Here is a 16,175-nt window from a genome sequence, read left to right on the forward strand (position 1 = left end):
AAGATTAATTGTTGGAATCAAATAAATAAAATTGAAACATTATGTAAAATGGTTGTATGTAAAATGATGAGCTTATATCCAATTAAAATACTATCTTTAACTTCGAAGATGGTTTTCTCACAGAATGATTTAGTGCTATCTATTGACATGTTTTTAAAGTGGGATTCACTTAATTGTCATGGACTCTTTGAAGATCAAAGATAAAGAGATGCCACTATAATTTATATAGAAGATGGTTCTATTGATTATGAAAATGTGGACAAGGGGATTGAAATTAATGTTAAGGAGATGCTACTGCATGCCCACAGGAGTTCTCTGTTGCATGATTTCACAATGGAATGTAAGCTGCAAAATATAATAATTGTTCAGTTTAAGCATCTAAAGAATAAAGAAAGCCTTAAAAGAGTTCCCAGTTCCCATTTTTCATTTTTTAAAAATGTTGGTTATAGAAAATCAGCATTATTCAATCATTATCATACCAAGTAGTCAACTTACTTAATATAACAGTATAATATTATACTAAAGACCGTTACCCAGTGAATACAGGATAGAAAGAATTTTAGAATGTGTACCTTTACCAAATGCAGAAAAACTTTTGAAGTCCGTCTTCAAATACAACAGGAATTTTCCAGCACATTAAAAGATGAACTTTCACTGTTGATTACAAATTAGTATTATTAGCCAGGATACAAACATTAGAGTTTTACTAGTACAGATCAGATAATATTTTGCTATTTGTAAAAGACCAAATGTTATCCTGTCAATTACTACTTCAGTCATGCAGGGAAGTGTTCTAATGGGCAACCTATTAAAATAAACTGATGTGAGCAACTGTTAATCTGTTAAAGTTTGCAACAAATTTTAAACACAATTTACATTTTCATGATTGTATAGGTGCCATAAGGTTATGTGCTTTTTAGTAAGTAAATTCCTACTCCAATCCCTTGGGAAGTATCACTTATTTGCATTTCCAATATTAATTGGAACTATTATATTTGCCCATTTATAAATAACAGGAACAAAAAGCCCAAGAGAGCCAATAATCGAAACCAGAAGAAAAGTCCACAGAAACAGCCGATCAAGAACCTGGGCTATGAACTTCCAATCTTCAACAATCTGTTGGGAAAAAAAAAAAAAAGTTAGCATTGTGTAATCACTTCAAGATACAACACACTGAGTTAGAAGCCAAATCAGTATGTGCATCCCATTGATGCCTGGAAACAGTAAGTGACCCTGTGTCCAGACCTCAGGGACAGACGCTACGCGGACTGTTATGACAAGGCCTCTGTAAGCTCTCGAAGACACTACGCCATTTCATTTACACGTCAATTTATAATATATTACAAGTGGCTTATTTTGATGATTTTTTAAATAAAAATTAGAATATATTCTGTGGATATTTTGTAACAAACAAAAAAACACTCTTTCATTATTCTTGCCCAGCAGTGTTTATTTTAATTTTTAAAGAGAATCCAGCCTGAGGTTAACTTCAAGCCAAGTAAAAAGCTGGTTCAGAATAATACCTATTGGTATTATTTTCTTCCCCTCACGTCTCAACCGCTTTATTAAGTTTTGGATTCCTCGGGAAACATTTTCACCTCAGCTTGTGAGGACAGGCCTGCTGTGGGAAGCTCACTGCCTCCCGCTTTCTGCAGCCTGAGCAAGAGCCAACTGGACAGGTCCAGGTGGCCCAAAGGCAGAGCAGGCCGAGACCAGCTCTGAACACCAGAGGCTCAAAGTGCACGGCAGGACCATTACTCTACAGAGTAACATAATAGTCAGTGCAACAAGAAAGTTTCCCTTAAAAGCACCGAAATGCCTTCCGAGGAAATTGAGAAGTGGGATGTGTGTAGCTGCCCCAATTTGTGAATGTTCTAACTGGAACAGCAGATTTTAGTAAATATGTTTTACAGACTGTATGTCAACATTTTTGACCCTCAGTCTATGCTTAGACCAGAAAGGTCTGCCAAACTCAGAGTCGAAGCAGGCTGCATTTGAAAATACAACTGGCACGGACCTCGCGGACATCATTCTCCTTCATGACGTGTCTTGTGATATAGCGAATAGAATCAAGCGCAGCTTCTAATATGTTTCTAGAAGATTCTGGTCCACTACTGCAATCGGTCTCCTCCTTCTGGGTGAAGTACCTGTCTACATGACTTCTCATGCAAAGCAGTTTGGGAAGCTTGTGAAGAAATATTCTGCGGACCCACGGAGCCATGGCGCTATGTGTCGAGGGAGAACGATGATGAATGTTGATAGCAAAGACGGTCACCATAATGGACAGTGTCACAAAAATCATGGTAAACACCAGATACTCCCCGATGAGAGGTATTACTTTTGAAGATGAGGGTATGATCTCTTCAATAACCAGAAGGAAGACGGTCAAAGAGACAAGTACTGAAGTGCAGAGACAAATCTTTTCACCTTCATTTGAAGGAAGATAGAAGACAAGCACAGTTAAAAATGAGAGCCCAATACAGGGGATAATAAGGAACAAGGTATAAAAGAGAGGCAGACGCCGAATGACAAATGAGTACGTGATATATGGGTACCAGCAACAACTGTCAGTCCTGTTTCCTTTGCATCCCGTGGCGCTCACGATTTCCCATTCTCCATTATCAAAAAAATCCCTCTTGTCTACATCTTGGTCCTCTAAAATTATGTCGACCTGCGATCCATCGTAAGTCCAAGAACCAAATTTCATAGAACAGTTTTGGAGATCAAATGGGAAAAATGTGACATCTATGGTGCAGGAACTTTTGTAGTTCGCCGGCGGAGTCCACGTAACAGTGCCGTCGTATCTGACGACTGTTTTCGTGCTGGCCCCTTCAAAACGCCCGTCTGCACTAAAATACACATGTACACACAATAACAGTGTATTTTATAAGCCTAATAGAAAATACAGCACATACCACAGCATGAAAGACTGTTTCAATCATCACTACTCCGTGAGCTGTTCCTGCTCACGGAGGGGACTCTGCTATTAGGGGCACTTCTTATGCATCTAGCTCTACTAGAACTGGACGCCTATCCCAGAGCTAATAGATCTAATTTCACAGAATCTTGGGATTTCACTGGTTAAAAAGATTTCCCTTTACACACAAAATATAACTAGGCTATGTCCACAACAGATATGCACAGAGCCAGAACCTGAATCCTGGACTCCCCACACAGTGCTCTTCCCTCCATCACAAACACCGATACTTGTCCAGTGACAAGAAAAGAACATGAGCACCAAGCTGAGCACAGGCCTGACAAACAGTGGTGCCTCCCAAGATCTCCCGCCAAGTGAGCTTATACACCAGAGAACATAGCGGGAAGCTGCCTATCAATGGAAGACTTCTTCAAAAGTATCTATATCTTAAAATTCATGTGACTTCTGCACACTACTCTGTAGTAGCTCCATGTTTAATGTAAAAATGTTTTCAATGACAGAGTAGAAGGATGCTCCAGGAAGCTGCATCATGCTACTTTACAGCTTTGTTTGCCCTTTACTTATTGAGAAACATGGAAGTAAAAGGTTTTAAAAGACCAAAGATAGTTTTGCATAGTGTCTGCTCTGTCTTTGCATAGTGTCTGCCAAATGCCTTCTTGCAAATAATACAAAGTACTTTAGGATAAGCACAATTCCAAGATTTGCCCTTGAGTGGTTCTAGAAAAAAATGAAACTGGTACCCAGGATTATCCTCTCCTCAAGCTAAAAACCATCCTAAAACGGTAGAATGCCATAAGGATGCGTTAACTTCACATTCCTCGTCATGATATAATTACAATCCAGTAGTTAGGCAAAATTAGAAGGATGCACAGTTGAGCATAAAGCATGTTTCTCTATTTAAAAACACACCCAAAAAACCTGGAAACATGTAGTCTAGTAAACAAGAGGGTAAATGGAGCTGCCATTGGTATAAACCCTTGGTGCGAACCCCACCCTGCCACATGTGGGCTGTGATCTTGGGCAAGGTACAACTGCCCTCGGTCTCTGCTTCCTCATCCATCAAACGGGTTTAACTGAACTTCACTCATGAGGTTGCTGAGATACCTGGATGAATAAAGCACAGAAGGCACTGAGCACACACCAGGCAGAGTGCGTTCGCCCGCGTGTGGCTCCTCCCAATGCTGGATTACGGGGTTGAGTCATTACACCTTTCTGGACTTACCAATGTCTTACGAATTTTATAAATCAAAGAACATTTTTATGGTCAGGAAACAATATGCTTAAAAAAAAAAAAAAGAAGATCCACAGAACCCATTCGTAGGTTCGTGAAACCAAACAATGTAAGATCAAGTTATTTGATTTTATAGCTAAATGATTTTCAAAAGGAAGAAAAATTACTGGTGCCTGAAAGAAATACAAGCGTTTTCTTTTGAAAACATATATGATATTTTGACTATAACTTACTTATCAAACAAAACGATGTCTGGGGTCCAGAGAGAGTCTGAAGGGACACGGATAACTTTTATTCCACCATAGTCATCAGGGTTCCATCTTAATTTTACATCTTTCCATTCCTTTAAAACAAAGAAAACTGCCTAGATTTCAATAAAATTAATTATCAAAAATACTGAAAACTGTACTCTTTTTGTCAAGCCCAGAAAATGTGGATGTGAAATCACCTCACATTTTCTTTGCGGGTACCGGAGCAGCCCTGTCCTTGTATGCTGCTGTAGCCACGGTCCACACGAGGCACAGTAGGGACCAGGCTGAGTGTGCTCGTGGCTCTGCTCAGAACTCCTCCTCCAACCACTGACTGTGCCCAGGAGTTGCAGCCACAGGCATCTAAGCCCCATGTTCAAGAGACACGTTCTTTTTTATAACCATATGGTCACTGATGGGCCGGACCAGACCATACAAAAAGCAGTTAGATTTATTACACATTCCACATATCTAAATGCCTTGTCCAACTTCTACATGGTAACAAGTCTGTGATTGTGTCAAGTTAAGATCTGTACCCTCAAGACAGCATACATGCCTTTTTAGGAGTTAGGGGTTCAGGGACTGGTGGTAGGCATTAAAAGTTAGGGATAATGAAGGAAAAAAAAAAAACAAAGAGAAGTCCTCAACAGTAATTGAGGACATATATGTGATGGCCCAGAAAAAAAGAAGTCCTTTATATAAAAGGGACTCTGTCCATAGAAATAGCTCACGGACCGTTCCCATTCAACTCCGGTAAAAGCCTCAATCCCTGCAGTGGTCGACAAGCTGCTCAGCACCAGCCTTGTGCGGCTTCCCTGACCGCATCTCCGATGCACCTCCCCAGGCTCACTGGTCTCTAGCTCTGGCCTCCCTGCTGCTCCTTACACACACCAGGCACACTCCAGCCTCAGGACCTTCAACCTGTGGGTCCCTCTGCCTGAAACAGGCCCCCCACACACACACACAGTCACATGGCTCGCTCCTTCTCCCCTTCGAGTCTTTGTCCAAACAGCACCTTCTCAGTGATGCGTTCCCTGACCACCCTGTTTAAAAGCACAGTCCCCGGTGCCCCTATCCCCTTTCCCAGTGCACTTTCCCCCAAGCCTAGCTTCTCAGGTACTGTACAATGTTCTTGTTTAGTATCCCCACTAGGATGGAGTTGAGGGCAGGACTCTTGTGTGTTTTGTTCACTGCTGTTTCCCCTGTGCCTGGCATATAATAGTCACTCAAATATCAGCTGAGTGAATACAAGAACTCCACCTACCTCATTTTTTTGCATCCTGCCAATTGACCAAGACCAAAACCTAAATAACAGTGGCTCCAGTCACCAGTTGGTTGCCTTTTGAATTTCATACATACCTGTTTCAACCATACATTCGTTGTCATTAACTGATTTTTCTCATCCTGTAAAATAAAAAAGTTAAACAAGGATGACTATTTCTAGTACAGAAATAATAATCTTTAAATAAGAATTTTCACACTTTTATACAAACATTCCTCTCCATATAGTACCTACATTCTGTTCATCAGTCCAGTTCTCTAGAAAAGCAGGATCTTTTTTCCAGCCTAACATCACATTATTCCTTTTGATATACTCTGCGTTTCAGATAAACTGCCCTAAAGTACACTACTGGAATTTTGAGATTTAACATTTGTAGTCTCAACCACTATTCTTCCTTACATCTGAGATAAAATCTAAGAAATAAGCACACCATTATTTTATGTGCTTAGCATGAAGAAAGAACAAGGCTGACAATGGCTTGTAAGCTGCCACTGATTATGAAACACATCTGGATTTTAGAAGCGCTAAAATGAAGAAAAGTGGGCATCCCAGAATTCTTGATAGACGGTGTTCCTGTCCGTTCCTGAGTGGAGTTATAACCTGAGGTTACTATAACCTGGAGCTACTGGCCTCTGCTCAGGCACAGATTTGAATCTCAGTGGAGCTTCTATGTAAAAAAAATACCAAAGTTGCAGTCATGAACGGCAGCTGCATTAAGTTTCTATCTCCTAGTACTAGGGGTCCCTGGTACTTGCCACCACTGCCTTTCTGTGGTCGTATCTTTGCTTATGCCAGGCTTCTGCTGAATCTGCAAGACTTAATAAAAGTGTTATCTCTTACATTTTACTGAAATATCATGGAGCGCAGTGAACCAGTACAAGATTATTACAATCACCAACCACAATACACTACATGTAGGGTACAATGCTAAGCACAGAGACCCACAGAAATATGAGCAGTCCCTATGGTTGGGGAGAGGGCAGGGGTATAAACAGCTTAGGGGACTGGAGGGCACCCATCCCAATAGGTGAATGACCCAGAAGGGAGGAGGAGGCCAAAGGAGGCACATCCCTAGGACGAAGACAGCTGTGAGGTCTCTACACAGGAAGAACGAACCCTAGAGAACACAGCATGACCATCATTCTTCACACAGAAGTTCCAAAGAGCAATTTTAACTACACAGGAGGAGAAATTGAAGAGGTAATGACATGCACACCTACCACATCCACTAATTGAGATATTGCAAGGCCAAACTTTATTTTTATTTTGTCATTCAGGTGTTCCACAGGACGAACCCATCTCTCATAGTCTTGAAGTAAATCCTTAAACAAGCTATCTTCATGTTTTGCAATAAAGGATGGCTCAGCTAATCCTGTATAACAAATTTTTAGAAGTTAGTGTATTGGCTTCTCTCCCAACCAATTACCTCCACTTTAAAAAAAGTTTGGCATTGTTAATGAACCAAGTCATTATTTACACTGTATTACCAGTGCTTTTAAAATGTAGTAAAACAAATTTTTTGTGATCAATAATGGACACTCTGGTTCAGATGTATTTCTTAGTTAAATCAAATCACTCCTGTGGAAACCAGTTGAGTTCCTTAAGAAGTACTCAGTACTCAGTACAGAGTAATTGAAAATCTAAGTAACAAAAGCTTTTAAGTTACCAGGGTTAGAGGTTGGTTGTCACAAAACTTCAAATCTAGAAAACAGATATACTGAAGTGAAGTTCATTTATCAACTGTAAATATAGAATATGCTTTGAGTTATATGATATACATGTCATATACATAAAGGTATTGAATATTATATAGGTATTAAATAAATTATTCAGATTTATGCTTTCATTTGCTATATATTTGTATAAAATTACCTATAGGCCTGAGACTTAGAAAAAAGAAAGACAAAATTTTAAAAGTTTTTGATACCATAGCCAAAGACTGGTTATATTTGTGATCACAGTTATGTTTACATTTCTGCTGAGCTTAAATAATCAAATAACCCTCTCCAACGAAATGAGTGTTTGGTGTTGTACAGACTGAGCCTCCATTAAGGAAAAGTGAAATGTGTGAAATTCAAGCATGACATTTACTCAAAAAACTTATTTTGCAAAGTGAAAACATTTACTTAAAACAAAACGCGACCGGCTTACTTATCATAAAGTACACACGTGGGGATTTGTGGTAGCTAGCGATGGTCCTCTGACCTAAAAGAAACGGTCTGACAAAAAGTTAGCATTTGTGACACATACTCCATTCCTGCTCACGGACTGTGCTATCTACGCAGCGCTCGTAGCGTTCCTGGTCAGGCCAGCTGCAGGGATCCCAGTCCCTGACTTACTCTTGCTGCCTGTTTCTTCATCAGCAGTGCAGTGTATTCCTCAAGAATGTATATCTTGCTTCCCTTGGCAACTTAAGACATTATATTTAATCTATAAATACCATGGAATGTGTGCCATGCCTTCCATTGAAGTCTCTTTATACCAAAACGTATAGCACTCGAGGTATTTCAATTCAATAGGATATTATGTTGTAATGTTTAAAAGTCGTTAATTAGCTTCAAGTTAAAATAACATTACTGAACCGCCTCCTCTCTTCTAATCCTATTTAAAATTGTATGGCCTCTGAAATCTCAAAAGTTTAAGGTTGCTTCAAAGATAAAAAATAACAAATAAAATGTTTTTTAAATATCATCTAAAGACCTCCTGCCTTAGGGGGAAAATACTAGTTTGAATTGCCACCTCAAATCTGGTTTGGAAGAAAGTAGATAACTTATAAACAAATAAAATGATAAATCATTACCAAAATTCTAACTAAGGATAACACTTAAGATACTGCCTTGTGAATATCTCCAACGTGTACAAACTAAATTCATGATCTTCCCTCACAGTGTTCCCCATCTCACTGAGTGGTTCTGTCACTTGTCTAGTTCCACAACTTAAAAACCTGGGAGTCATCTTTCACACGACCCATATATCTAGTCCAACGGGAAACTGTTGATTTTACCTCCAAAATATTTCTTAAGTGCATCCATTTCTTAGCAAACCCACTGCTACTATCCCAGCATCTCTCGTCAGGACTGGAGCACACCTACTACCCTAAGCCATCTCCATATAGCCTCTCAGAGTGGTTCTCTGCAGACACCCAAGTTATCTTTTCAAAATGCACATTGATGTTACCCCCTTGCTTAAAAGCCTTCCGGAGCTTTCCATTGTCAAAGACAGACCAAAATCCTTAGGCCAAATGCTGCCTGGTCCACCTCCTCCAGCCTCTTAGGTGTGGCTCTCCCCTCTGTCTGGGTTCCAGCCGCATGACAGCTCAGCTCCTCAAACAGACCCACTACTCCCTCCAGGAAGGAGTGCTCTTCTTCCCTGAGATGCTCTCCCACTCCCTTTACCTAATTCTCACTCATCCTTCGGATCTCAACTCAGTGCCCCCAAAGTCTCCACGAGGTTCCTCAGCATACAACCATGTTCCTTAACTGGGTGTTCTTACATAATCCTGGATGTATTGGATTAAAATTCATCTTCCTGACTATAGTGTGAACTACTACTGGCAGCAGGTACTGTGTCTTACTCATCATTATAACCCCGGCACCTAAGCATGTACTTGCACATAGTAGGAACACGGTTTGTTGAATGAATACATGAATGAATAAATGAGTCGATACCATCTGACAATTCCTATTTACCTCTAATAATTCAGAATTTCATCACTGGTTGTGAAGCAACGGTCACACAGGCTGCACAAATGTGCTATCACGGATCATGAGTCAGGAGACTCAGCTTCTTGAAGGTGGAGATCTTGTCTCATGCAGGCTGAGGACGCAGCATACCAGGTCGAACACAGGCCTGTCAGCTGCACAGGTTGGGTTCCATCCGGCCTCTCGTACTTACTATCTGACCCGAAGGCAAGTTACTTAACTTCTTTAGGTATCAGTTTTTTCTTTTGTAAAATTAGTATAAGCAATACCTATCTAATAAGGCTATTATATTGTGAGGATTAAATAAAATCGTGCATGTAAATGCCAGCACAGGATCATTCTTATTAATCTACAAATGATTGCTAAAATAATAGTAACAGATTTGAAAAGGCAAATACACAAATGTATTGCAACGAAAGCTATCACTGCCTGCAGAGCTACGAATTTCTACCTAAAACTTCCCTATAGCCCTACAAAGATCCTCTCCCCCCAGATCACCCGAGGAAACGGACCTTGTAGAATACAAAGGAAGGACTTCTCTGTGGCACTGGGCACTCTCTGCACAGTACAATGACTGTTCAATAAAAAGCTTTCCTCAAGTCTCTATTCCTTAGAGCTAATAATAATAATTAGAATATCAACCTACTAATAGCACATAAGTCACATATTTCAAAAAAACAAAGGGAACCAAGCAGTGAAGCACACCAAAAATAGGATAAGGAAAAAAAAAAATGGGGCCATTCTTCTAAAGTAGTTAAAATATAAATAACAAGAGACAAACTAAATTGAATACATAAAAGATATAAATATGTATAGTGTCATTAATACTCTGAGAGATTTAAACTTGGGTTTTAGAAATTCAATTTTAATTTTGATTATCATTACTCTAGTATTGTCTCAAGTTTGAAGAATTAGGAGAATGATTTACAAAAAATAATTCACTCTCAAGTCATTTAGGGAAACCACATATATTTTCAAAGAAATGTAGCCTTGCTCCTTAATTTTAGTATGGCGATTAAGAAGGGACACAGAACTGCGAAGCTAAAAACCTTAATTTGAATACTTGGTACCACTAATTAGCTGCTAACCTCTATATGCCACAATTTTCTCATTACATAAGTAAGGATATCTGTTAGCAAAATGTCTATAATTATTAAAAGTAAACTCTTCAATTCATTATACTTGAACATTGTTGTGTATGTTTGAATTTTCCATCCTAGAACATTAGTGATATTCCATTCTAGAATATTAATAAATATTTTCTACACAGCTTCACTGCTGTGTAGATAAAATTATATAAAGTATATTATCTTACTAGGTTAGGTAAGCGTCTGGGTAACTTAAAATGTTTTTTAAATATTTTCTCCACTCAATTCAGTATGTAACTAAATAGATAGCTAAGGATTTTAAAAACCAGTTCTCTGAAGATAAGACACAATGCTGTCCTCTATTGGCATTCTTCTATAATGAATCATAATTTTCTATCAAAGTGTTAGAAAAAGTCAACCAAGGTGTTCTCAGCTAAGTATAAATATTAGTGGTCTTTTGCCAATCTTCAGAAAAATTAACAGATGTCTGCTATAATTTTAAGTTTCTTCCCTAAATTCTTCTTAAATCTTTAGCATCTGCTACAATCTGGATGTGTTAGAACCTAATATGTGATATCGAGGTCAGTTCATTCATTCAGTCAACAAATGTTGAGTGGTTGCTTACTGTGCCAGCCTTTGTGCCAGGTGCACAGGTAAAGCAGAAAACTCCAGTGCCTGCCTTCCCAGGCACAAATTTGCATATTTATTTACTCTCATAATATCATACTTAAAAAGTTGTATGGCTGTGCAAAGAACACCCCACAATGTGACTGGCATTCCCTGATATTGTAAGGTGCACAGCCTGGATATTCGAACATGGCTAGAGACATTGGAGTCTAACCTAGTATTTCCCAGTTCTTCACTACTGACATCTTGGGCTGGACAGCTCTCGTAGATGGGCTGTACTGTATACCACAGGGTGTCTGGCAGCACCCACTACATGCCCCCCGGCACGCAATGTGACAACCTAAAACATTTTTAGATATTGCCAAATGTCCTGCGGGCGGGGTTGGAGAGCCCACAAAACTGCCCTAGTTGAGAACTATTGGTTTAAAATTAGTAGCTACTAAGTAGCAGAAGTGGAAATAGGTCTCAAACTTGTTTTTGTCTTTCTCAAAATAATACTTTAATTACAAAAGCAATGTATGATCATTGTCAATATTCAAACCGGAAGCACAGAAGAGAAGGAATTCTCTCTCATCCTCCCCATCTCCTTACCTCCAAGGGTGATCACTATTAAGTTTAATGTGTAGACATTTTTAATAACACACAGAGGAAGAACAAATTTTTTTTTTAAGTTCTGCAGCTTGCTTTTTTCATTCAATACTCTGTGTCAGTATATGTCTGTTCATCTCCACTCTTTCTTAGTAAGTTGTAAAGTGGTCTGTATGATGGGTGTGTTATAACTTACAAAAACTTTCACCACTGAAGGGCATTTATATAGTCCTCAGTTTTGGCTCACTTTCTAACAATGCCACAATGGAAAAAATGCTGTAGTTAACATCCTTGTACATCTATTTTCCACACTTATACAAGAATTTCTATGGCATTGGCTCTTAGAACTGCTGAGTTAAGGGTATATGCGTTCTAAATTTTGCTAGTTACTGCCAATAGTCTTTCCTTTCTTCTTCACAGACTGCCATTAGAATGAAATAAGATAATAAATCTAAAAAGATTTGTAAGAGTGATATATATTATATATCCCCAACTCATAATTAAGGTATTCCTGGTGTAGTTAATCCTCTTTCCAAGTCTCCTTGTACCTTTTTGTAGAGTTATCAAAAAGGACTTGTATTCCTTTTTCACAAAATCCTTTTGCAGCCGTCCTAGGAGGGCTATTTTAAGCACCAGCAAGATAAAACAGTGAACATAATCGATCGTTTTGTAAATGAGAAAAAATGTGTACTATATCCAACATTTTCAATGTGACAGATAAGTATGCTTATCATTATTTTAAGTATTACAGATGAAATGCAGAGGTGTTTTTTTTTTCACTCCAGGATTTTCATTATTCTTTCTATTGATTTTTATCACAGAATTATAGGATAAAGTTTCTCTGTAACAGACATACTTTGGTAAATCTGTTTTAACATCTTGCCCTGATTCTCAGGATATTGCATTAAGACAATGACCTCAGGCAGTGTTAAATTTAGGTCTAGTCAACAGTTCTCAAGGAAAGGAGACAAGTTGCATACTTTAACAAAAGTTGGAGCATCATCAGATTAAGTAAATGCAGAGTTCACTACTGCAATTTGATACCATAAACCTCTCCACAGGCAATAAATATATATCATGAGCTCGCACATTTACAGTATTATGAATTAAATACCTGAAGGTACATGAAATTGCCTCAGTTCCTATTGCCTGTAAGACCATGATGAGACTCTCACAAAGTCTTTCTTAGAATTGTTCAGTTGTGAGTGAATACTGAGGACTGGAAGGAAACACAGAAATGTGAAGACAGCTGCTATTTGTTAGGATGGTGGGATAATGCTTGGTAATTCGTTTCTATCAGTCTTCCGCTATTTGGACTACAGTTCATTGTAAATTCTCTATTTCCATAATTACTGCCATAAGATCCTTTTTAGAATCTACCCGACCAATACGACCTATACGACCCATACTATACGATCCATACGAATGGAACACTCCTCTACGACCTTGCTTTTCAAAGTGTGGTGCTCTGACCAGCAACAACCACATCACCTAGACACTTGTTAGAAATTCAGAATCTCGGGCCCTGCCTCCAGCCTAACCATCTGCATTCTAACCATAGACCCAAGGGACTCCTGTGCAAGTGACAGCTTGAGAAGTCCTGGTCTATGAGACTTAGAGAAGTGATTCTCATGGGCAGCAGGGGTGGGGGAGTATGGGGAGAAGAAATTAGCAGACCAATTTTGATCCCTAAAGCATTTGACAAAATCTGGAGACATTTTTTGGTGGGTACTATTGGCATCTTGTGGATCTAAGCCAGCGATGCTGCCACACAACCTATGAGGCCCAGGACAGTCTCCTGTAACAAAGATCTATCCAGTCCCAAATGTGAGAGTTTGAGAAATTCTAACCTAGAAGAAAAAATGTTTTTCCTCCCAATTCCATAGATAGAGAATTAATTGTAAAATAAAATGAAATAAAAATAATATCAAGAGTTGGTATTGTTTTTATTGTCAGAATTCCAGTATTCATATTGAATTCCTATTTTTACTTGTAAAAGCTTATATTTTATCATTCTACTTCAGAAGAAAAAAGCATCAGAAACAATATCATGCTTACCCAAAATGGAAAGAGAACATTTTTAAATTAAAATTTTAGCCACAGAGTAGAAAAGGATCATTAAAAACAATCTCATTATTTTTATAAAACTATACCTGTGCTGCTCTAAAAAAAATTGTAAACTTTTTTCAAAAAAATATTCCTATATTTACCGACTCTCATTATTAAGATATATTTCTTTAATATTAAACTTGAAATTACATCTGAAAGAATTTAATTCCAATATTTAGGGGATGAGAATAATGCTATTAGTAGAAAAATGTCCTGTACTGAAATTGGAGTAGTAAAAACTCATATCCTAATTATAAAAAATTACTTGCTAGATCTAATTTGTAGACTATAGGCTGGAAAAAAGAAAACAACCTATTCTGACAAATGACGAAACCTTTTCAAAGTTCAATCCATAGGCCACATTAGTAAACTCTGGTACATCCGAAATGTGTAACACAGATAAAACACTACTTTTCAGGTGCTCACAGTCTAGCTCACAAAGTATATTTAGTATTTGCAAGGAAACCAAAATGATTGTTAATTTCAAATTAAATTGTGTGAAAACTATGTTTCCTTACAAGAGGTACCTAGATACTCTTTTAGATGTAATCACAACAAAAGTAGAGATGACCACTACATGTGCATTTCAGTTAGCTTCCGAAATGTTAATGAAAATGACTAAGGTGGGGAAGAATATCTTTCATAGTTCTCAGTTCTAGAAAGTAATTATTTTATTTTTCCTTGCAATGAAACAGAACTCAGCCACTGCATATACCAAAAATAAAGTTTCAACCATTTAGAATGTCACACAACTACACAGCGAAAAAATATAAATGACTAATCACTATCTAAAGTCCGCAAATTACTCCTCCAAACATAGTCGCTTAAGCAGTTTAAAAGGCCTGTATTATCTTCGTGTCCTGGTTAATTACGTATTTTTTACAAAGGCAAAATTGCTTCCTGAGCCACCTTTCAGAGCTACATGACCTTCCACCAGGCAAAAAAGTATGGCTGCTGGCAGACTAGACAGCTTTTCCTAGAGACTGGTTCACAGAAAACCGTAAAGAGGTCGTTATGATGACTCTAAAACGAATATGAAAGGAAAATCCAACTGTAGAAGTAACTACGGTGGAAAGGACCTAAAAAACATCCGCCACCAGCCTCTGGTTTTAAAGGGGGAGAATCGAAGGGTCAGCAAGGTCAAGGAGGCTGCCCAGGAAGACACAGCAGGTTGGGCGCAGGTGTCCCGAATCCCGCCACTGCGCTCGGCCACCGACGAAGACAGTTCCCGCGGAAGCGCGTGAACGCGACGGCGCCGGCGCGCAGCTCCGGGGTCCGTGCCACACCACTGCGGTCCCCGAGCGACCGCAGAGAGCGCGCGGCACCGGGGCGTGTCAGGGCCGCGGCGGGAGCATCGGGGGAGCCCTCACCTTCCCGGCGAGGACACTACGACGCCGTCGCAACCCCGAACGCTGCGACACTCGAGGCCTCGAGGACCCGCGGGCGACCGGGCACGGTCCCCGCCGTCCAGGAGCTCACAGGGGCGGCGAGGAACTGGGCCCGCGACGCCGGCGGCTGTCCCCAGGGCCGATCGCTGGCCGCGCTGTTCCGCACCAGCTCCGACAACAAAGCCCCGCTGCCGGACGCGGCCGGACACCGAGAATCGCTGAGGGAAGGGGCGCCGCGCCGGCTGCGACGGCCTGAGCCGCCAGGACCGAGCGCGAGCCCCGCGCTGGCCGCCGCACCCGTCGCGGGTCTGGCGGGGCTCTCCGTGGGGCTCCCCTCTGTGCCAGGCGCCCCGGCGTTGCTGCTGCTCGGCGCTCGCTAAGCGACGCGCTCTGCAGGACGAACCCCGAATCCCCGGGGCCGCCGCTCCGGAAGGAAAGACAAGTAAAGGTTCTACCGCACCCGAACCCGCCGTGGTCTCGGGGCGCAAGAAGGGGGCCGTGGGGCGCATCCCCGCCCCGCCGGACCCGGGGTGACCTATTCTCCACCTGCCGCGAACGTCCGGGCGCCTCAGGGGCGCCTCGCCCCGTGACCCCCGCCCCGCCGCCCGCCCCGAGGCCGCCCCGGCGCCGCAGCCCGGCTCACCTGCGCGCGCGTCGCGCCCCGCGCCGGCCAGACCCCCGAGCCCGGCAGCCAGCGGCACGAGCAGCAAGAGGCGGAGGGCCGCGGGCCGGGACCCCCGCGCCGCCATCGCCTGAGAAGCCGCCTCGCCACCGCCGCGCAGGAACGCGGACTCAGGGCCCGGACGGGGCCGCGGGCGTGGGTGGGGTCGGAGCACAGCAGCGCTGCGGCGGTGCCTCCGCGCCTCAGCTCCCGCCCGCTGTTGCCTCAGCCTCGCGGACGCCCGCCTGCTCGCGGCGCCTGAAGGGTCGCGGTGTGCGAGGAACCGCGGCTCTTGGTCCCGCCCCGGCCCCGCC

General features: G+C 41.3%; 1 protein-coding gene across 3 annotated transcripts; it reads right to left on the bottom strand.

The window, feature by feature from the left end:
* Window positions 1–258: 258 nt before the first annotated feature.
* On the bottom strand, window positions 259–15,949 carry CHRNA5 (cholinergic receptor nicotinic alpha 5 subunit). Of its 3 annotated transcripts, XM_036231834.1 has the most exons (7): window positions 15,844–15,949; window positions 6,920–7,071; window positions 5,777–5,821; window positions 4,403–4,512; window positions 2,018–2,849; window positions 1,087–1,116; window positions 259–654 (listed from the first exon to the last, which is right to left on the bottom strand). In XM_036231834.1, the coding sequence occupies exons 1-7, from the start codon at window positions 15,947–15,949 to the stop codon at window positions 652–654; spliced, it is 1,278 nt and encodes a 425-aa protein (XP_036087727.1). In that variant the 3' UTR covers window positions 259–651. The 3 variants fall into 3 exon arrangements, with proteins under 3 accessions (XP_036087727.1, XP_015981355.2, XP_015981353.2); XM_016125869.2 differs by having other exon boundaries at window positions 259–1,116; XM_016125867.2 differs by lacking the exon at window positions 15,844–15,949 and having other exon boundaries at window positions 259–1,116; window positions 4,403–4,529; window positions 6,920–7,021.
* Between the last annotated feature and the right edge of the window lie 226 nt (window positions 15,950–16,175).

This window comes from Rousettus aegyptiacus, unplaced genomic scaffold (genome assembly GCF_014176215.1).
Source record: "Rousettus aegyptiacus isolate mRouAeg1 unplaced genomic scaffold, mRouAeg1.p scaffold_m13_p_14, whole genome shotgun sequence".
NCBI classification, from domain to species: Eukaryota; Metazoa; Chordata; class Mammalia; order Chiroptera; family Pteropodidae; genus Rousettus; species Rousettus aegyptiacus.